General features: G+C 44.3%; 1 protein-coding gene across 1 annotated transcript in view; it reads right to left on the bottom strand.

Moving 5' to 3' along the window:
- CCDC60 (coiled-coil domain containing 60) overlaps nt 1-22986 on the bottom strand; it is a 205292-nt gene that overhangs the window by 53365 nt on the left and 128941 nt on the right. Inside the window, exons 3-4 of the mRNA XM_030821941.1 lie at nt 15885-16055; nt 8886-8993 (exon numbers count right to left, since the gene is read on the bottom strand). Of these exons, the coding sequence (XP_030677801.1) occupies nt 8886-8993; nt 15885-16055 (279 nt within the window). The remainder of the gene's footprint in view (nt 1-8885; nt 8994-15884; nt 16056-22986) is intronic.

The following is a 22986-nucleotide window of genomic DNA, read 5'->3' as shown; positions in this document are numbered from 1 at the left end:
GTAAAAAGTCTGGAAATACAGGGAAACTAGTGTATTAATTGTTCTTCCCCCCCAGATTAAAAATTGGATGCATTGCTTTACATTTATGAGTCCTTTGCCTGAAAATGTAGCTGGGTTTTGAAGAAAAACACAAAGAGCATATTACTTGAAAATGTTCACTAAAACACTGTTTAAAAATATGTCTCAGGTTGGGAATGATGGCACATGTGTGTAATCCCAACACTTTGAGAGCCTGAGGCGGGTGGGTTGCTTGAGCTCAGGAGTTTGAGACCAGCCTACAAAAAATACAAAAATGAGCTGGGTGTGGTGGCATGCACCTGTGATCCCTGCTACTCAGGAGGCTGGTATAAGAGGATTGCTTGAGCCAGGGAGGTCAAGGCTGTAGTGAGCCAAGGTCACGCCACTGCATGCCAGTCTGGGTGACAGAGTGAGACTGTCTTAACAACAACCACATATGTCTCACCTACATTTTCTGAATTTTTGGACACTTTGTATTAAACACCTACAAGGAGGCAGATATTGACGGGGGCACTTTATACACATCATTTTATTCTTCCAACAACCTGCTGGAGTATGAATTATTATGCATATTTTAGAGAAGGGGAAACTGAAGCTCAGAGAGGTGCAATCACTTTGCTTAAGGTCACAGAGCTTGTTGGTGACTGAGATGGTTCTCAGTATCTCATTTAAAGCTCACAACGAGGCCGGGCACGGTGGCTCACTCTTGTAATCCCAGCACTTTGGGAAGCTGAGGCAGGCGGATTACTAGGTCAGGAGTTCAAGACCAGCCTGGCCAACATGGTGAAACCCCCGTCTCTATTTAAAATACAAAAATTAGCTGTGTGTGGTGGCAGGCCCCTGTAATCCCAGCTACTCGGGAGGCTAAGGCAGGAGAATTGCTTGAGCCTGGGAGGCGGGGGTGGCAGTGAGCCGAGATCATGCCACTGCACTCCAGCCTGGGCAACAGAGCAAGACTTCATCTTGGAAAAAAAAAGAAAGCTCACAACAACCCTTTAGGTAATATACCACTCCCACCTCCTCTTTACAGTGGGGGATGGGAGGCTCAGAGAGGGGCAATAAGTGACTTGAGGTGACACTGCTAGGATTAGTGAGAATTTGAACCAGTGTCAATTTAACTCCATGTCTGTGCTCTCATGGGCCTGGGCTCTGAGGAGGTGCTGATGAAGCCGATGCAGTGGTCAACCCAAGAGCGAGGTCAGGAGAGAGTTAACCTGCTGCCTGCCTTTTTCCCGGAAGCAAGGGGGAGTCCTGGCCAGCCACCCCCCTCCCCGCAAGATTTCTCCTCTTACACTAATGGGCCAGATGCCTCCATTAAGAACCTGTCTAATTGCTCTTCTCTGAAACTGCATCCTGTCCTCATCAACACTCCCCAGGGTTCCTAGGCCTGGTGTTTTCAGGGGCAGGAAGGTATCTCTACTCTCTGTTTCCAGGAAGGCACCACTTCAGAAGGTGATACCCAGTCCCTGGGTTCAAGTGTGGAGCTGGCCCAGGGTTATCCCGGCTAATCCCCTGAGAGGCATGCATTTTCTTAGCTTGAAGGGGAACAGCCCTGCCCTACCCCATCCCCTCACCTCTCTGTACAAGGGTGGCTGTATCCACCAGGTCTTTGGAAAACTACGGTGAGAAACTCTCTTTCCTTTCTTCCCTGGAGTCTTTTCCTTCTACAAATTATTCACTAAGCGCCTACTATTCCTTTACTTCTAATTTAAAGGACTTGTAAGACCACAGCCTTTTCAATTTTTTTATTAAATAAAACTTTTTTTAAGAGACAGGCTCTCATTCTGCCACCAGGCTGCAGCCTCCAACTCCTGGGCTCAAGTGATCCTCCTGCCTCAGTTTCCAGAGTAGCTGGGACTACAGACATGCATCACCATGCCCAGCTAAGTTTTAATTTTTTTTTTTTGTAGAGATGGGGTCTTCCTATGTTGCCCAGGCTAGTGTCAAACTCCTGGCCTCCAGCAATCCTCCTGCCTTGGCCTCCCAAAGCTCTGGGATTATAGGTATGAGCTATTGCACCTGACCCCTTTTCAATTATTGTCTCTTTCTTCTCCCATAACACCTTCTTGGGCCCTACAGGTGACAGCATTTTGGTAGGTCTGGGCACATAGGCCATGTCCAGCATTTAGCAATAGCAGCAGCTAGCTGTGCCACATGCTTGGCACTGGGCCATGAGCACCTCACTATACCCTCCCCATAACCCAGGAGGTTGCGAGAGGCCGGGGGAGAGGCCTGTGGGTTCTTCTGTTTTGCAACTTGGAGCCCCTGCAGGCCTGGGCTTTGGGATATGTGGGGTGGGGAGGGAAATGAACAAAGGAAGTGAATTGGTTCTGCTTGGTCACAAGGTGGTGGAGGGGATGTGGGGCATGTGAGCATCAGATTCATTTCTGCAGATGACAACAACAGGTGCAAACCTGACCCTCTCCCTCTCTTGCTTAAAATCTTCAAACTTCCTAAATAATTTGTAATTGGCTGAATTGTGGACATACCAGATTCATTTGTTGAAGTTCTAACCCCTGTACCTCAGGGTGTGACTGTGTTCAGAGATGGGACCTTTAAAGAGTGGATTCACTTAAAAATGAAGCCATTATGGTGGTCCCTAATCTAATCTGACTGGTGTCCTTATAAGAGGAGGAAATTTGGGTGCCTAAAGAGACGCCAGGGCTGCGAGCACTGAGAAAAAGACCATGTGAGGACACAGAGAAGACAGGGAGAGAGCGATCCTCTAACCTCGAGAGGGTTGGGAGAGACCAACCCTGACAGCACTTTGATCCTGGGCTTTCAGCCTCCAGAACTGTGAGAAAATACATTTCTGTTCTTTAAGCCACCCAGTCTAGTAGTTTACTGTGGCAGCCCCAGCAAACTAATGCACTGACACACATGAGGCCACGTCTGCCTCTCCAGCCTGGAGTTGTCCTGTCTGTTCCTTGTGCTACCACCTGCAGCCTGGGAAAAATCCACTCAGTCGCTCAAGCTCACCATGCTCGCTCTTTGCACCATCCATGTTAAACTTCTAGCTTTGCCATCTACTGGCCCTGTGGCCTTGGCCAAATTACTTAACTTCTTTGAGCCTCAGTTTTCTTATCTGTAAAATGGTGGTAATTGCAGTACCTCTCTTAAAAGGTGAGAGTGAGGGTGAGGTGACGTGCTTAGCACTGCTCCCTGCTCCTGATACATATTCCTGTTCCTCTTCCTTCTTGACTCTCAGTGATTGGGCTTCAGCTCTTATCTCCATCCGGAAGCCTTAATTGCTCTAGGTCTGGGCTGGGCTCACTCTAAGGAGGTTCTAAAGCATCCCCATCCCTACAGTGTGTCCTCCCTGTCCTCACCTTTGGGTTCCTGCTCTACTGTAACTACCTGTTTACTTGACTTTCCAGCCCTTGAGCCTACAACCTACAGAGTCTTGTCCACCACAGGATGCTCTGTGCTCTGCACGGAGTCAGCTCAATAGATTTCCAGTTACTGAAGGAAAACAGTGGGAATGAATTGGTTCAGATCTGATATTTTTCTGAACTGATAACTTGAGCACAATTCTTTTTTTTTTTTTTTTTTTGAGACAGGGTCTCACTCTGTTGCCCAGGATGGAGTGCAGTGGCATGATCTTGGCTCACTGCAGCCTCTGCCTCCTGGGCACAAGCGATCCTCCTACTTCAGTCTCCTGAGTAGCTGGGACTACGGGCATGTGACACCTGCCCAGATAGTTTTTGTATTTTGTAGAGATGGGGTTTTGCCATGTTGCCCAGGCTGGTCTCAAACTCCTGGGCTCAAGCGATCCACCTGCCTCAGTTTCCCAAAGTGCTGGGATTACAGACATGAGCCACTGCACGTGTACTTGAGCACAATTCTTGTATACAGAACCATCGAGATAATAAAGAGTAGTATCAAAAACAACAGAACAACAAAGTAATAGTAATGGTAAATACTTCCCATAAGAGTCTTTACTCTATGCCAGACACTCTTCTAAGTGCCCAATATCCATTAACTAATTTCATCCTTATAAAATCCTATGAAGAAGGTACTATTATTATACCCATTTTGCAGATGAGGAAACTGAGGCATAAAGGGCCATGTGACTTGTCCAAGGTCACAAAAGACAGCAAATGGCAGAGTTGGAATGTGAGCCCAGGCAGTCTGACTTCCGAATTCATGCTCTTAATGGCAATGTGGATGTTGTCTCTTGTTATAGGGTAGAGACTCCCTTTTCATCAGAATAGGGTTTCATCTGATAGATCTGGTTCTTTTTCTCTGTTTATAAAAAGTGCCCTAAACCTGATGATCGCTCATCTAATCTGCAGTGAAACAAACTTAAAAAAAAAAAAAGTCCCCAGAAGCATGCTTGGTAGAAATCGGTCTTTTCTCATAATGATCATGTGTCAGGTCAGAGCATAGTATCTTGGATTTTATCAAATTAAAAGAGGGAACATTTATTTTTTTAAATGCAGGGAATAAGAGGTGAAAATGCTGAACAGGGATACACAAAGTCTGCTTCTGAAGTCCCTGAGCTCAGAACTCCGGGCGAATGCCAGCGGTCAGCGCACCTGAATAGCTCACTCTATTAAAACTGCTGTACCAACCAGAATCCCAGTGGGCATAAACATCTCTGAGAAGAAAGCATTTTTTTTCTTTTACAAGAGAAATGGGAAAATGCATTCAAAGCCGTTCCAAGCACCCCATGCTGATTGCCAAGGGCAAATCTGGACACAGGTTGCAGGCATTGCACTTGCTGCCCAATCACTCATTAAAAGCTGTGGGGCACAGCCCAGTCATCTAAGAGGGAAAAACGAGGGGCTCCTTCTCATTCCTAGAGACCACTCCCTTCCCTTTTTAAAGATAAAGATCAGTCTCTTGTTACATGATTGAATTGATCCCTACACAGTCGATTTGGAATTATCAGCCACTTTTGGGATCGATCACACAGGGATTGAAGGGACTGACCAGGCTCTGATCCACACTGGCTGATGTGACAACTGAAAATTCAGGAATTACCAGGCAGGGCCAGCCCTGGTGCCTTTTGGTAGACTGATTACAACAATGCCATCCCTCTCTGCTTTGCACACTTTGGGATGTGACTTTGCTGCTTCCCCCCATCAAGAAGGGAAGTCTTTCCCCATACTCCTTGTATCCAGGCTGGCCTGGTGACTTGCTTTGGCCAGTGGAATGTGGTGAGAGGGTAACTGTGTTCATTCTGAGCCTAGCTCACAGATGGAAAATGCAATAATCATCACCAGCACCATCATCATCACCGTCATTGCCCTCAAGGGGCTTTGGGTATTTAGGATCTTGTTCTTGGAACCCTTTCTGCTTGCCTTGTGAACAAGTCTGAGTTTGCTTGCTGGGTATTGAGAGACATTCAGCATCTCACCCATGTCACCCTGGCCACCAACCAACCAACCAACAGACTTGTGAATGAGGCCATTCGAGATCAGCCAACCTCCAGCTCACCCATCAGCTGGGTGTACACACATAAGCACACTCAGCCAAGATCAGCCAAGCCAACCTGACCAGCAGAACCACCCTGCTGACATGTAGACTTAGGAGCAATACTAAATCGTTGTTTTAAGCCACACCATGTTGAGGTGATCTGTAATACAGCCATAGCTTACTAATAAAGTCATCAAATGCAGCCAGAGCCTTTGAACAGCTGAGGATAAGAAAAGGCAGCCTTCAGTGCTGGACAGGGACTACAGCAAACTACAGCCTGTGGGCCTGCCACTTTGGTTTTGTAAATAAAACTTTATTGGAACATAGCCACATCCATTGTTGTAGTTTTCATGCTGCAACAGCTAAGTTAAGTGGTTGCAAGGGAGACCACCTGGTCAGCAAAGCCTAAAATTTTTACTGTCTGGCCCTTTAAGGAAAAGTTTGCTGACCCCTGTCCAATACAAATATAAACCACATCCACTGTGATAATAATAATAATAATAATAATAATAATAATAATAGTAATAGCCTATGTAACAAACCTGGTGTAAAGATCTGACTTAGCTGTGAGGAGATCAAGATTCCTGTTGTGAATTTGCAATTGCAAAAAATGTGGAACCAACCCAAATGGCCATCAATCAATGAGTGAATAAAGAAGCTGTGGCATGTATATATATATGACGGTCAGCAAAGCCTAAAATTTTTACTGTCTGGCCCTTTAAGGAAAAGTTTGCTGATCCCTGTCCAATACAAATATAAACCACATCCACTGTGATAATAATAATAATAATAATAATAATAATAATAATAATAGTAATAGCCTATGTAACAAACCTGGTGTAAAGATCTGACTTAGCTGTGAGGAGATCAAGATTCCTGTTGTGAATTTGCAATTGCAAAAAATGTGCAAGTTAACTCATATATATATATGATGGACTACTACTCATCCATAAAAAGGAGTAAATTTATGGTATTTGCAGCAATTTGGATGAGGTTGAAGACTATTATTCTAAGTGAAGTAACTCAGGAATGGAAAACCAAACATAGTATGTTCTCACTCATAAGTAGAGCTAAGGTATGATGATGCAAAGGCATAAGAATGACACAGTGGACTTTGGGGACTCAAGGGGAAGGGGTGGGAAGGAGGTGAGGGATAAAAGACTACAAATTGGGTGCAGTGTATATGGCCCAGGTGATGGGTGCACCAAAATCTCACAAATCACCACTAAAGAACTTATGTAACCAAACACCACCTGTTCCCCAATAATCTATGGAAATAAAAAATTTAGAAAAAAAAGATTCCTGTTGTGAGACTTTTGGCAGTTTCTTCCCCCTTTCTGGGCTTTAGTTTTCCCATCTGACATTGACAGAAGATGGGTAAGAAACTCTCTCCATCACTTCATAGCTGATTTAAGTAAGCCTCAATGGCTCAGGCCAAATAAATTGTGGTTGGGGCTCAGGGATATGCATTCTTGGAAACATTTCCTCCCTGCTCTCCCCCACCCCCCGATGATTCAGATGCAAGTGAAAGCCCACTGGTTCTATACGAATTGGTTTCAGAAGTCTTGTCCATAGGAGAGATGGGCAGAAGTGCAAGTGTATTCAAAAGACATCATGAGAAATTGCAAGGCCTATTTTTGCAAGGAGATGCTTTAAGAACATCAAGCTTAGGCTGCTGGCTGGAATATTATAATCATAATACCAATCAAAGAGAGGTAGGGTGACAATGGGATGGGATGGAGTGGGATAGGGCTCATTAATGACTGAAATTTTAGGGAGGGATAAGGATGTGTCCAACACAATGTGATGATGATGATGGTGATGATGATGATGGTGGTGAGGATGATGGTGGTGAGGATGATGGTGATGATGATAATGGTGATGATGATGATGGTGGTGAGGATGATGGTGGTGAGGATGATGCTGATGATGATGGTGGTGAGGATGATGGTGATGATGATGATGGTGGTGAGGAGGATGCTGCTGATGATGGTGGTGATGATGATGGTGATGATGATGATGGTGGTGAGGATGATGGTGGTGAGGATGATGGTGATGATGATGATGGTGGTGAGGATGATGGTGATGATGATGATGGTGTTGGTGATGGTTTTTGCATTTTCCATTCATGAATTAAGTACTCTTATTAGTGATTTTCTTTTGTTTGCCATCTTATCCTATGATTTCACTCTTGCATTCTTTTACTCTTCATGTATAGGAAACTTGGCTTGCCAAATATATTATGAGCTCTTAAAGACAAGGCTTTGGGATATATGTTCTATGTAGTGTATGGTGATGAAAGCTTGGGCTTTGCAGTCAGACCGACCTGACTCAGCAACACACTGACCTCTGTGACCCTGAATAGGTGAGTATATGTCTCTGAGCTTCTGCCTTCCCATCTGCAGAGAGGGGATAATGATACACCTACACAACAGGGAGGCTGAGAGGATTGAGTGAGATAATGCTACAGAGTGATAAGGAGTGGCCATTATCACTGAGAACACTGCAGGAGCCTAATAAATATTTGACAAATGAGCAGACAGAGAAGTCTGGAATCATTGTATCACAGCTCTAAATGAATCCATTGCCCTAAAGCAGTGGTTCTCAATGTGGAGTGTGTGTGTGTGTGTGTGTGTATGTGTGTGTGTGTGTATGATGTGGGGTGGGGGCTCATGCACTTTTGCTTCCAGGGGACATTTTGTAATGTCTGGAGACATTTTTGGTTGTCAACACTGGTATCTAGTGGGTAGAGGCCATGGATGCGGCTAAACATCCTACAATACACAGGACAGCCTTTCACAACAAAGAATTAATTATTTCTCTCAAAATGTCAGCGGTGTCAAGGCTGAAAAAACCTGTCCTAAAGTCAAAAGCTTGTATCTCTGTGCCTGAAATCTTCCAGCTGAAAAGTGCTAACTGGTGAAAAAGAAAAGTTGGGCTTGAGATTTGGAATAGACACAAGGGGAACAAGATGTCAAGACTTTAGAAAGCAAGAGTGTTCTTTGGAAGGTTGATTAGTTCCTATTGCACCACGCAATGATGAGTTCCTGCCTCAGGTCAGAAAACTGGAGGGGCTTCTCTGGGAAACAGCTCCTTGAGTCTTGGGGAAAACGTGCCCCCTGAGCACAGGCTGAGATGTTCTCGCACACACTCGACGAGGGCTGTAGACAGATTTTATCAGGCTTTGCAAACTATTTGACATTAGAGCATCTGGCTTGGTAAGAAATGAAATGACTCAGTCCCAGCTGATTTGCCACTTAGCTGTAAACCACTGTGTCTACTTTCTGTTATTTTTATATGCCAAAGAGCTTTGCCAGCTCCAGGCTCCATGTCCCTTTCAAGAGGACAAAGGAACAGCTCCTGACATGACAGCTCGTTGAGTCATTTCAGTTCAGCTTCAATTTATAAGCTAGCAAAGCAAATGAGCCGGAGGTGAGACTACTTACACGTGAGCCTCGGGTAGCGAGGGAGAAATGATGCAGCTGTGGATGGGAGTGAATGGGCGACGTGTGACTCTAGCTCCCAGCGTCTTCAACTTATCATCATCATATGTGCTGAAGGACAAGCAGACAGAGAAACAATGTGAACAATGAGCAGTAGCTTTGAACACCTTCTTCTCTTGCCACGGTCTATTTGGCAGATATGACTGGGCACTTACTATGTATCAGGCAAATAATTTCTGCTGGAGGGATGAGGGTTTCAGATGCAGTTCCTTAATAGAGCATATAAAAGTCCCTGCCCTTGGTCGGGTGCGGTGGCTCGTGCCTATAATCCCAGCACTTTGGGAGGCTGAGGCGGGTGGATCACAAGGTCAGTAGATCACGACCATCCTTGACCTTGAGATGGTGAAACCCTGTCTCTACTAAAAATACAAAGACAGCTGGGCGTGGTGGCACGTGCCTGTAGTCCCAGCTACTCGGGAGGCTAAGGCAGGAGAATCTCTTGAACCCAGGAGGCGGAGGTTGCAGTGAGCTGAGATCGTGCCATTGCACTCCAGCCTGGGTGACAGAGTGAGACTCCGTCTCAAACAAACAAACAAAAAAGTCCCTGCCTCGTGGAGTATACAATCTGCTAGAAGAGCCAAGAGAATAAACAAGATAAATCATGCGGTATACTAGTATATTATACTAGGGTTGGAAATGTTTGCTTCAAGGGCCAGACAAGGTATACCTTCAGCTGTGTTCTGGAAACAGCAATTTAATACCACATTTAGGTGTTTTTTCTTTCACCATTACAGCAGAGCAAATAATTTCCATTATAGAAAATAGGATTTTTTTGGGGGGGCGGTGGTTGTTGTCATGCTTGAGTCATATGATATATATTGTTTGTTTGTTTGAGACAGAATCTCACTGTCACCCAGGCTGGAGTGTAGTGGTGTGATCTTGGCTCACTGCAGCCTCTGCCTCCTAGGTTCAAGCAATTCTCCTGCCTCAGCCTCCCGAGTAGCTGAGATTACAGGCATGTGCCACCATGCCTGGCTACTTTTTTGTATTTTAAGTAGAGATGGGGTTTTGCTATGTTGGCCAGGCTGGTCTTGAACTCCTGTCCTCAAGTGATCCACCTGCCTTGGCTTCCCAAAGTGCAGGGATTATAGGCGTGAGACATCACACCTGGTTGTAGGGTATATATATTTTTGTCCATGGCCAAATTCAGCCCACAGACATATTTTAATTAATTCTCTCTCTCTCTCTCTCTCTCTCTCTCTCTCTCTCTCTGTGTGTGTGTGTAATTGAATCAACTGTCTGTATTTTAAAATTGGGAGATGTCACATAAAAATGAAAAAATTTTGGCCTTCCAAAAATTGAAAGCTCTAGCCATTCGGGGCCTGTGTTTCTACACAAGAATGATGGGTCATAGACTGCTTTGAATGAGGTGTGTGCTTCTTCAGTTACCCCAAACACAAGCATCCCTGTTCTCACTCTCTGCCTTTCTTTCTAATTCATGCCATCTGCCTGTTAACTGAAGGCCTTTTAGTTTCTGAGCCATGGTGTAAGTACTTTCATTGATTGGATCACTGACAGTTTCCCTGATTCATTCATTTCTACCAATAATTATTGAACCTCTTCTCTGAGCTGGGGGCTGCCAATACAGCAATGTATGAAACAGATGCAGCCACTCCTCTTCCGAAGCTGAGTCTAGTGGGGGAGATGGGTACAACCAAACACACAGTTGTGATAAGTGTTCCAAGGGAAAGTGCTTTAATAGCCTAGAATAGTAAATTTGACTGAAATGGAAGCCAGGGAATACTGTACTTCCTTGAGGAAGTTGTGGAAATTTCAAAACATGTCCCCCAAATTCTTTGAAACTTCTCCAGTCGAGAGGTAGGTCTATGTTCATTTGGCTCTGTGAGCAGCTGACCTAACAGAATATGTCAGAAGTCATGTGATTCCGGGCACCAGGAACTGGCAACCCCTCCTTCCTGTGTCCTGGGATGCTCACTCAGCATTCAGCTGCCATGCTGTGGGGAAGCTGGCAGCCTGTGAGGAGGCCCACAGGGAAAGGAACCAAGCTCACGAACTGACAGCCAAATACAACTTGCCACCCATGTGAGTGAGCTGTCTTGGAAATGGGTCCTTTGAGCTGCCCCTCTGAGCCTTACTCAAATTGCAGATTTATGAGAGAAAGAAGTTCTGATTATCTTGAGTTAAGTTTTAGAGTGGGTGTTCATGGCAATAGTAACTGTAGCAGAAGTAAATATTGAGCTGAAATCTGAAGGTTGAATGGAAATTAGCTGGGTAAATGGAGGAGGGAAAGACCTTCTAGCCAGAGAGAACAGCATGTGTAAAGACTCTGTAGAGGAGGCCATGTCATGAGTAAGAAAGTAGGAGAGTGTGGCTGGGGTAGAGGGAGTAAAAGGAGGCTATGAGCTGGGGCTGGAGAGGCAAGCCACAGGCTAGACCATCCAGGGACTTGGAACCCCTGCTCAGACTTTTGTGTTTACCCTGTGAGGAATGGCAACCATGGAGGGTGTTAGGCTGTGCGCAATTTATATTTTGAAAAGATCGCTTAGCTTGAGGCTTAGTGTGGGGAGTGGGATGGAGGGGGCCAGTGGAGATGATGCTGGGACACAAGTTAGGGGTTTACCTTCCTCCTGGGAATTTGAGGATAATTCTGGAATCACAGAGTTAACAAAAATTAGGACCAGAATCTAGGTCCTCCAATGTTCACTTCCACTGACTCTTTATTCAACCCTAGAGCTGAGAAAACCACAAGCAAATACCTTGCTTTGACCTTTTCTTACTGGCTCAACCATGCTTCCAGTGGTTTAGGATATGTGGAAATTAACCCAGCTTTTACATCCCTAATCTCTGGTTTTATGTCTTCTCTCAACCACAATAATAAAACAAATTTTACCAGTTGCTTTTTTTTCCACCTTTTCAGCTGAATCTGCAGCTGAAAAATGAGGTCACTGAGCACAGTGGGAAAGACTGCTTGCAGGCAGAAATCTTTGGGGATGTGCTTGATTTTTTTTTTCCCTGCATAGTTTGTCAGACTTAAAATTTTTGTCTAAAAGAATGTATTCTATGGTCTTAGATCCAGAGAGGAGAAAATAATTCCTTTCACTTTTATGATGCACAAGATCAAATACTTTGTTTAAAAAGTATTTATAAATGAAACGTATTTTTTATACTTTTGTGATTGGAATTTTATCTATAGAAGCATTGCTGTTAGATGTGAGATGCTTTTCAGCTTTCATGGAAATTAAGATTTTTAGCCATACATTTAAGGATTTTAGGTAACTGAGGCTCAGAGAGCTCAAACTTGCTTTATTCCATCATAATAGGAACAATTACTGAGCATGTCTTACACGTAGACTCTAGGCTAAGTATCATTTCATTTAATCCTCATAATAAGCTTGGGAGTTTGGTACCATTTATTTATGTACGTGAAGAAAAGGAGACTCAGAGAGGTACAGGGATTTGTTCAAAGTTAAACAGTTGTATGGGGGAAGTCCTAACTGGTTCCAAGGCTTGTGTACTTCCCCACCACTACCCTGTCTGGGTGTAGACAATCCCTAATGCTGTTTTATAACACCCTCCCACGCATGCATTTGATGGCTACATTGCCGTAATGACTTCCAGTTTTATTTTAATAACCAGCCTTGTACAGCTCATAGAACCTACCAGATAAGACATAACCAGACCAAAGTCTACAAGAGGAGCGATCTCATGCATATTTAAACTTATTAAACTTTAAATAAATCATGTCTCACACACTGAAACATGGATTGGAGAGGGGAAAATTGTGTTCTATGACCATGGATAAAAAACTCCGTCCAAACAAGTGGAACATTACACCTGAGCCATTTAAACAGGCACAGGAGTGTCTTTCATAGACACCCTCTTTCCCCAGTGCTTGTTGGGTTTGCCTGTCAATCTGAGCATAGCTCCTGAAAAAAGAGCCATGAGTTCATGCCTTCTCTTTATTCCAGGGAAAGGCTGCCAGTCTGTCAGTAGGAGTATCAGAATCTATGGGTGCCATTGAGTTTGGTCAGGAAGGCACAATTTGTGCTGATCCCAGGGTCTACACCAATGAGGAATCAAAGAGGAGACCCTTTACACAATATTCTGGGATCCCAACAGCCATGATTCTGGGGGAGGTGACTGGAAATATACCAGCTCCATGAGGTCTTGCAGTCTGGATTCTCATCCATCACCTGGAACCCTTGGCTTTAAAGAGGTCCTGTTCTCCTCTGACTCGATACCCCAGGCCTCACAGACAAGAACCCTTGTTCTACTTGAAAAAATTATGTATCTTTTTCTTTTTTTTCCTTAAAGAGAGATGGAGTCTCTCTATGTTGCCCAGGCTGGTCTTGAACTCCTGGGCTCAAGTGATCTTCCTGCCTCAGCCTCCCTAAGTGCTGGGATTACAGGTGTGAGCCACCACGCCTGGCCTGAAGAAAAAGTTTATTAAGGTGAAAGTCACAGAACATAAAATTAACTGTTTTAAAGAGTAGAAGGTAGTGGTATTTAGTACATTGTACCATGTTGTACAACCATCACCTCTTGTTACAAAACATTTTCATCACTCCCAAAAGGGGACTCCAGACCCATGTGGTCACTTCCCATTCCCCCTGCCCCCAGCCTCTGGCAACCACCAATCTGTTCTCTGTCTAGGATGAACCTCAAATGCACTATAAGTGAAAGAAGCCAGACACAGAAGAGTTACATATTATATGATTCCATTGACAGGACCCTTGTTTATAAGAAGCACATATTCACATTCTCCAAATTAACATTCTGAAGAACAGAATTTGGGAAATGGTGCAGAGGCAAGTGGGTATCTGTCGTGGCTTCCATTTCATTTTCAGCAAATGACCTGGCAGTTTGGATTCCTGAAGGCAGCCTTAGCATAACGGCTCTCAACTGTGGCTTCACACTGGACTCACTTAGAGGAATTTAAAAAAATTCTATGAATATCCAAGCCAACATCTATTCCTTTTTATATTATGGCTGTTCTTTGCAGGAGTAAGGTGGTATTGCGTTGTGGTTTTGATTTGCATTTCCCTGATAATTAGCGATGTTGAGCACTTTTTTTCAGGAATGTCAACTAGTACAACCACTGTAGAAAACAGTATGGAGTTTCCTTAAAAAACTAAAAGTAGAACTATCATTTGATCCCGCAATCCTACTACTCAGTATCTACTCAGAGGAAAAGAAGTCATTGTCTGAAAAAGACACTTGCACATGCATGTTTATAGCAGCACAATTCACAATTGCAAAAATATAGAACCAGTCCAAATGCCCATCAATCGATGAGTGGATAAAGAAAATGTGGTATGTATATATATACATACATACATATACACCATGGAATACTACTCAGCCATAAAAAGAAACAAAATAATGGCATTTTCAGCAATCTGGATGGAGTTGGAGACCATTATTCTAAGTGAAGTAACTGAGGAATGGAAAACCAAACATCGTGTATTCTCATTTATAAGTGGGAGCTGAGCTATGAGGATGCAAAGACACAAGAATGATATAATGGACTCTGGGGACTCCTGGAGGAAGGGTGGGAGGAGGGTGAGGGATAAAAGACTACACACTGGATACAGTGCACACTGCTTGGGTGATGGGTGCATCATAATCTCAGAAATCACCACTGGAGAACTTATTCATGTAACCAAACACCACCTGTTCCCCAAAAACTATTGAAATAAAAAATAATTTAATCTACGAACAGCTAATGTACATTAGAGAGCCTAATGTAACTGGCCTGGACAGTAGTGTTTTGAAAAACTTGCCAGATGAATTCTAATGTGTAGCTAGGGTTGCAACAGCTGCTCTCACAGGAGGGTGGCTACAGCTGCAGGCCATTTTTCTACCGTGCATTTCCTCCCTGGCTGCCTTGGCACTTCCTTTTCATCCTTGGTTTGTGCCTCATTCAGTCTGCACAAGCTCAAAGTATCCCAGGATTTTGTCCACGCCAAATGATGCAGTCGATGGATTTTGGTGCCACTGAGTTTGGGACTCAGAGCTGCTTTCTAACTACTGAACTTGGGGGAGACTAGTTAACTTCTAAGCCTCATTTCTCCATCTCTAAAATGGGGCCAATGATAGCGCCTATCTCAGGAATGTTTTGAAATTTAGCCGAATAGGTGCGCATAAAGCACACAGTAAACATCATCATCATGGTTGTATTTATTTTTATTGTGGTTATTGCTATTATTATATGCATGGGCATTTCATAATGGACCAGTCTGTTGATAGTCCTTTTCCAACCAGGGGAAAGTCCTTTACAAAAAAAGGAGGCCAGGTGCGGTGGTTCACGCTTGTAATCCCAGCACTTTGGGAGGCTGAGGCAGGCAGATCACAAGGTCAGGAGTTCGAGACCAGCCTGGCCAACACAGTGAAACCCCATCTCTACTAAAAATACAAAAAAATTAGCCAGGCATGGTGGTGGGCACCTGTAATCCCAGCTACTTGGGAAGCTGAGGCAGGAGAATCGCTTGAACCTGGGAGGCAGAGGTTGCAGTGAGCCGAGATCATGCCACTGCACTCCAGCCTGGGCAACAGAGCTAGACTCTATCTCAAAAAAAAAAAAGGCATTTTTTTGTGCACCTGCTTTCTGTGGACAATGAGCCAGGCCCTGGGGCTGCAGCTGAAGGTATGGAACAGATACTGATGTGGAATAAAACAAACTAGCATATAAACACGTATTATGGGGACCTGGAGTGCAAATGGGTGCAGGAGGTGGTTGGACTGAAATCCAGGAAGTATTGGGAGAGGGCAGCATTTAAGCTGGGTGGTTAGTTCTAAGTGGAAGATATTCCAGTGAATACCAGAAAGCGAGGCTATCAAGGTTGGTTGGACCACACTAAAGAAGGCGTTAGATGGGCACCTGCTCTGAGATAGCTGCCCTCGCTTGACCTAACCAGGCAGGGTTCACTCTCAGTGGTCATTCCCAAAACCTTCAGTGTCACAGCTACTGCACCCACTTACCTCAATAAGGTGTCCCCATAGTGGATTTCTGAGATCTTTTCGGCTGGCTGGAATTTATTTCTTTCCTCCTCTTTCAGTTTCTGAAGTTGTTGTTGCTTCTTTTTCTTTGCAGTCTCTTCCCTCAGAATAGCAAAATATCCACGGCCTATCTTCACAGACTGGATCAAAAAGCTGGAGACATTCAGGGAAGGAGAGAGGGAGGAAGGTGGGAGCAGGGTGAGAGAGAGAGAGAGAAGGAAAGAGAAGGAGAGAAAGAAAAAGAAAGAAAAAAGGAGAGAAAGAAAAAGAGAGGAAAGAGAAAAGAGAGATAAAGAGGGATAAAGAGAAAGAAACAGGTAGAAATAGAGAGAGTGAGAGAGAGGGAGAGGGAGGGAAAGAGGGAGAAAGGGAGGGAGGGAGGAGAGGGAGACACAAATCAAGAAAAAGATGAGTTGACCCTTATTGTCTTGGGACCAATAATCTCTGAGCGTGCACTCATGTCTGCAGGGCAGGAGCTTTCCCACCTGCAGATTTCCAGACTCAGCCAGACCTGAGTTTGAATTCTGGATCCACCTTGTACTGAAGACCTTGGCCAAGTCCTTGAATCTCTCTGAGCCTCATTTCCTTCATCATCCCATCACTCAACAAATATTTATGGAGTGCCCACTTACAGCACCAGGCACTCTGCTAGGTGCTATGGAGTGAACATAACAATTCACAGCTCACAGGATTGGATACCATCATGCATGGGAAGGGGTCAGCAGTGAAGTGCCTGGCACAGAAGATGGGCTCTTCCATGAAAATCAACGGCATAGCAGGCACTAAAGGGCCTAGGCTCCTGGCTAAGGCTGCCCTCTCTTTGATTTGCCTAAATGCTCACATCTGTGAGCATGACTGCTACAGAAGTTCAAGTACTAATGTGTGGGTTCTTGCTGTGTCAAGTAACATATGTTGGGACTTCATTATTCTTTTCATGCCAACTCAACCACTATTTCCTAATCAGATGTCTGGATGCTGGCTTGATGTGAAGGCATTCTCAGTCCATACCTCCCTGAGCTTTGCCAGTCTTCACCTTAGGGTTGGAGTTAGCAGCCCTGTGGTGGAGAAGGAGTGATGCAGAGGTGTCTACATGTTTCTTTCTGTCTGTCTGCCCACTTTGTTCCTAGATGTAAATGTTGGTTCTCAAATTCAGTTTTATTTGTTCTCCAAATTCCTAATAAGCAACCATCAATTTTATTTGTTCTCCAAATTCCTAGTAAGCAACGAATGTGTGTTGGGTATCGTACTGACTGTTGGGGATACTGTGATGAACAAGACATTGGGTCCCTCAGGGTTCATGGTTCAGTAGGGGAGAGAGAGAGAGAGAGATATATGAAGTCAATAATAGCACAGGGTAATGGGAGAGGCAGGACTCTGGGCTTTGGGGAAGGGGGCACCTAACTGAGACTAGGGGGAGGCTGGAGACCTCTTCCTGGAGAAAGTAGTATTTTCTTTCCCTCTTTGAAGGTGGCCTCTTCCTCTCCTCTGGTGTCTCTCTTGTGCTCAGTTTTGCATGGGAATATTTCCAGCCAGCTGTCATGGCCAGACTCATATGATTAGTTGACCCCTGCTTATTTGCTAGGACGAGTTAAGATGTTTTTAGGGGCATTTCATTTCATTGGGGGACTCTTACAAATGTCCATTGGGAATATGCTGGGAGGCGGGAGGTGGGGATTTTCCAGCATTTTTCAAATCACATCACACGGGTGGCAGCTAAGTGATAACATTTCATTCATTCATTCCTCTGGCCGACCTTGGCTGAGAACCTGCTATTCCAGGGACCAGTTCAGGGGACTGGGGCTGCACAAAGCAATAAGACAAAACATTTGCCCCCCAAGGAGTTCACAGTATAATGGAGGAAGAACACCCACAAACAGATACTCTCAACCTAATGTACCAAAGGGCTATAGGAACCTAGAGAAATCTTGGAAGGCTTTCTGGAGGAGGTAGTATTTAGGCTAAGTAGGAATTCACCAGTAGAACAAAGTGGGACATGGCATACCAGTAGATGGAATATCAGGTGTAAATGCAAAAAGGTGAGTCTGATGATGGCCTCTTTAGGGAACCATAGCCATCTTTAAAACACTGGAGCACAGAAGAGTGGCTAGAGCTAAAGCCGACAGCGCAGGCAGGAAACATGGCACAGGGCCTTGGGTTCTTAAGTGAGCCTGGATTTGGGAATTGCTTGGACTGTACGTAAAAATGCTTCAGGAATCTGCAAATGTCTGAGTTTTCATTAACAGCTTTTAAAGCTATTAACAACACCCACAACACAAAACATCCTGTTATATACCAGATCAATTCATTTTGTACATTTCTATTGCATCGGCCTGCATTCACCAATTCTGAAAGGCCCATTTTTTCACATCTCAACGTCCTTGACGTGAAACCGTGTCTTACAATCATTGGCCATTCACAATCACTACAAGCTACGTGGCAGTCGCCTTGCAGTTGTCGTGGCCTCTATAGGTTTAAATTTGGTTGTTACTCCTGGTAGCCTGACTGCACAATTGCCCCCGCTGGGCAATAAATCACTGGACCAGGAGTTTGAAGTCTGAAAAGTCTTTTTCTTTGACATATTCTTATAAAATCAAGAAAGTAGGCTTGGTGCGGTGGCTCATGCCTATAATCTCAGCACTTTGATGGGCCGGGGTGGGTGGATCACTTGAGGTCAGGAGTTTGAGACCAACCTGGCCCACATGATGAAATCCCGTCTCTACTGAAAATACAAAAATTAGCCAGGGTGGTGGCTGGTGCCTATAATCCCAGCTACTTGGGAGGCTGAGGGAGAATCACTGGAACCCGGGGGGCAGAGTTTGCAGGGAGGCGGAGGTTGCAGTTAGCTGAGATCACGCCACTGCACTCCAGCCTGAGTGACAGAGTGAGACTCCATCTCAAAAAATTTTTTGAAAAAGCAAGAAAGTGCCATTATTAAAACGGTCAGACTTGGGTCCGCAGCTGGGAAGAAATCCTGGAGATAACAGAGGAGCATCCTCTTAAGAAATGTTCCATAGCACATTGTTGACTCTGAGTGGAAGAGTGATTCTGAAGAGCTGGGCTTTGAATGTGAAGAAGTTTGAGGAATACCTTAACCAATGTATTTTACATGTGTTTTCCTTTTGGTTTGAACAGAATATACAAATATAAATGGAATATTAAAAAATTATTTAAGTAGGTAAAAAAGGAGCTTTTCTTAAAAGTTAGGAAATAATATATATATTTTTTAATTTTTTAAAAAATTTTAATTTTTATAGAGATGGGGGTCTCACTATGTTGCCCAAGCTGGTCTCACATTCCTGGCCTCAAGTGATCCTCTTGCCTCAGCCTCCCAAAATGCTGGGATTACAAGCATGGGCCACTGCACCTGGCCTAAAATATTTTTACAAACTAAAAATTCTAAGTGATAAGAAAGACCCATCTTATGTTAATTGGCAGTGTTTTTATTTTGTTATATTGAATTTTTTAAATAAAAAATTCTTTTCATTGTTTAATTTTTTTTTTAGTGGCATATCTTAGATTTGATGGTGGTTTAGACTCAATAAAATGCAGTATTTTTGCTCTTTATGAATGTGCTCCTGGAAGATTACCACTGAATGTTTTCTAAATTTAAATCCTGCTTCTCAGCTCATGTAAAGTTTTTTGAATGTTTATGCCACATGTCATATATCCATCCCAGACAGTCAGTTGCAGGCAAGGATCAGTCATATCTGCTCAGCTCACGTTCTTGTCATTGCAAAATAATCTCTCAGTTTCCTTATGTATAAAATTGTGCAAAAGCAAATGGGTGGGTAACCTGTTATCACTTAGCAATGCCACATTGTCAGTTATAGGTGCTTTTGCCTGGCTTTTTTTTTTTTAAATTTTTAGTTTTTGAGACAGCGTCTTGCTCTATAGCCCAGGCTGGAGTGTAGTGGTGCGATCTCGGCTCACTGCAACCTCAACCTCCTGGGTTCAAGCAATTCTCCTGCCTCACTCTCCCGAGTAGCTGGGATTACGTGGGTGGCATGTGCCACCACGCCCAGCTAATTTAATTAATTATTTATTTATTTTTATTTTTAGTAGAGACGAGGTTTCACTATATTGGCCAGGCTGGTCTCGAACTCCTGATCTTGTGATCCACCCACCTTGGCCTCCCAAAGTGCTGGGATTACGGGCATGAGCCACCACGCCTGGCTGCCTGGCTTTATTTTTAAGTTCAGGAATGTGAGCAAGTTAATATGAGGTGGAATTCATGTTTGAAACAAAAGTATGCTTCCATTTTGCTTTCGAGCTTCTGAATCAGCGAGAGTCCTGAAGCTGCAAGGGAACTTGATAAAAAGAAAACCGTTAGCATTTACAACCTCTTAACTTCACACATGAGGATTTTTCTCTGTGTAGCACAAACAAAGCAAATGCAGAGATAACCTGGGAGGTGAGACTGATGTGACAGCAACGGCTTTTCATTGTCGTGCCACTTTACAGAGATGGGATGGACTCTGTTTCAGTCTGCTCTGGCTGCTGTTACAGAAATACCATAGATTGGGTGGCTTAAACAACAGAAATTTATTTCTCACAGTTCTGGAGGCTGGAAGCCCAAGATCAGGGTGCCAGCATGATTGCATTCTGGTGAGGTCCCTCTTCCAGGTTGGAGATTGCCGTTTTCTCACTGAAGCCTCACATGGAGGGAAGAGAGCTAGAGAGCTCTCCAGAGTCTCTTTTATAGGGGCAGTAATCACATTCACAAAGGTGGAGGCTAATCACCTCCCAAAGGCCTCAACTCCTAATATCATATTGGGAGGTGGATAAGGATTTCTACATATGAATTTGGTGGGGGGACACAAATATTCAATCTGTAACAGACCCTTCACTGAAAATTTGGTTCAGAAGTCAAGTCTGATACTGATGCAGGGCAGGCATGCCCAAAATTGGGGCTTAGCCTGGGAGGGTGCTTGGCTTCACCCAGGAAAGAGTCAAGGGTGAGCTGGTGGTAGAAGAAAACAGCTTTATTGAAGAGGTGGTGTTACTGCTCCATGACTGCACCTGCAGAGCAGGGCCAACCCACAGGCAATGTGCTGAGAGCAGTAGCTCAGGGCAGTTTTGCAGTCATATTTATATCCACTTTTAATTACATGTAGGATAAGGGGTAGTTTATGCAGAAATTTCTAGGGAAAAGGTGGTAACTTTTGGGTCACTGTGTCATTGCCATAGAAAGGGGCAGTAACTCCCAGAGTGTTGCCATGGCAATGGTAAACTGATGGACATATCTTATGGAAAGATGCTTCTGCCCTGTCCCTGTTTTAGCTAGTCCTCACTTTGGTCCGGTGTCCAAGGCCCACCTCTGGTATTGAGTCCCACCTCCTACCTCAACACAGTGCACACACCAAGAGAATATGAAATGGGTTATTACTCACATAACTAGATTTTCTGGGGGGAGCGGGGAATTCTCCCAAGCAGGTCTTGAAACTGCCTGAGAGAGCAGGAAGGGGCCAGTGGCTTGGGGTTTTATGGTGGTTAGGGGGTGAGGTAGTGGTTCTACATTTGGGGATGATTTGAACTTCCCACCAGCATCAAAGGAGGGTGCAACTGGGCTTTCTTATCAACTTGCCCAGATATAGGGCAGAAGGGAATGGTGTGGGGGGTGAAGATAGAGTGTTGGAGCTTGAAATCCATCAGTAGTCAAATAGATTCTTTATTACATGGATTAATCCCAATTTCCAATTTGTGTGTTTGCCTAAATAACTGCGCCATTATCAACCATTCAATGAAAACATTCAACAAATATTTGGTGAATTCTTATTACGTGCCAAGCACTATATGTTGAGGATGCAGCAGTAAACAAAATAGCTGCAGAGTTCTGGCCCTCATGAAGCTCTTATTCCAGAGGGTGGAGACAGATTCAAAACTGAGAAGTAAATGGTACCCAAAATGCCAACTGCTATGGAGGAACAGGGCAGGCAAGTGGGAAGAGTGACTGCCAGGGATGAGGGGTGTCAGTGCATGTAGAAAAAGATGATCCGTGAAACCCTCACTCAGAAGGTGATGTTTGCAGAAAGATGTGAAGGAGGTAAGGGAGTAAACCATGCACATACTTGCAGGGGGAAGAGCATTCCAATAGCGGGAACAGCATGTGCAAAGGCTCTGAGCAAGTACAATTTTAAATTAAGAAAAGTTTAGTTTCCATTGAATAAAATGTTATATGACATCATATAATACAATGTGTGCTACCAAAATATTGGCTTTGCATGTTTTAGAAATTGGTGTTGTTGATGGAAATAAAACCAAACTCTGTAAAATATTCCAAAGAGGTTTATGCCAATATGAGTGGCCATGGCCTGGAGAAAACACAAGCCCAAGGAGCCTTGAGTAAGTGGCACAGAGGCAGTCAGAATGCAGCTCTGTTTTATACATTTTTTTTTTGAGATGAAGTCTCACTCTGTCGCCGAGGCTGGAGTGCAGTGGCACCATGTCAGCTCACTGCAACCTCCATCTCCTGGGTTCAAGCAATTCTCCTGCCTCAGCCTCCCAAGTAGCTGGGATTACAGGCGCCCACCACCACGCCTGGCTAGTTTTTATATTTTTAGTAGAGACGGGGTTTCACCATGTTAGCCAGGCTGGTCTTGAACTCTTGACCTCAGGTGATACACCTGCCTCAGCCTCCCAGAGTGCTGGGATTACAGATGTAAGCCACATCGTCCAGTCTGTTTTATACATTTTAAAGAAGTAGAAGTTACAGTCAAAGTCATAAATCAATAGAGGTTTTACATTGGTTTGGCCCAAAAAAAGGTGGGATATCTTGAAGGTGAGGCTTATAGGTCATAGGTGGGTTCAGAGATTTATTTTTTTATTTTTATTTTTTTGAGATGGAGTCTCACTCTGTCGTCCAGGCTGGAGTGCAGTGGCGTGATCTAGGCTCACTGCAACCTCCGCCTCTCGAGTTCCACGCCATTCTCCTGCCTCAGCCTGCCGACTCGCTGGGACTACAGGCGCCCGCCACCACGCCCGGCTAATTTTTTTTGTATTTTTAGTAGAGACGGGGTTTCACCATGTTAGCCAGGATGGTCTCAATCTCCTGACCTTATGATCCACCCGCCTTGGCCTCCCAAAG

This window comes from Nomascus leucogenys, chromosome 10, assembly GCF_006542625.1.
Source record: "Nomascus leucogenys isolate Asia chromosome 10, Asia_NLE_v1, whole genome shotgun sequence".
In the NCBI taxonomy this organism is placed as follows: domain Eukaryota; kingdom Metazoa; phylum Chordata; class Mammalia; order Primates; family Hylobatidae; genus Nomascus; species Nomascus leucogenys.
This window is presented reverse-complemented; position numbering and strand designations above follow the sequence as displayed.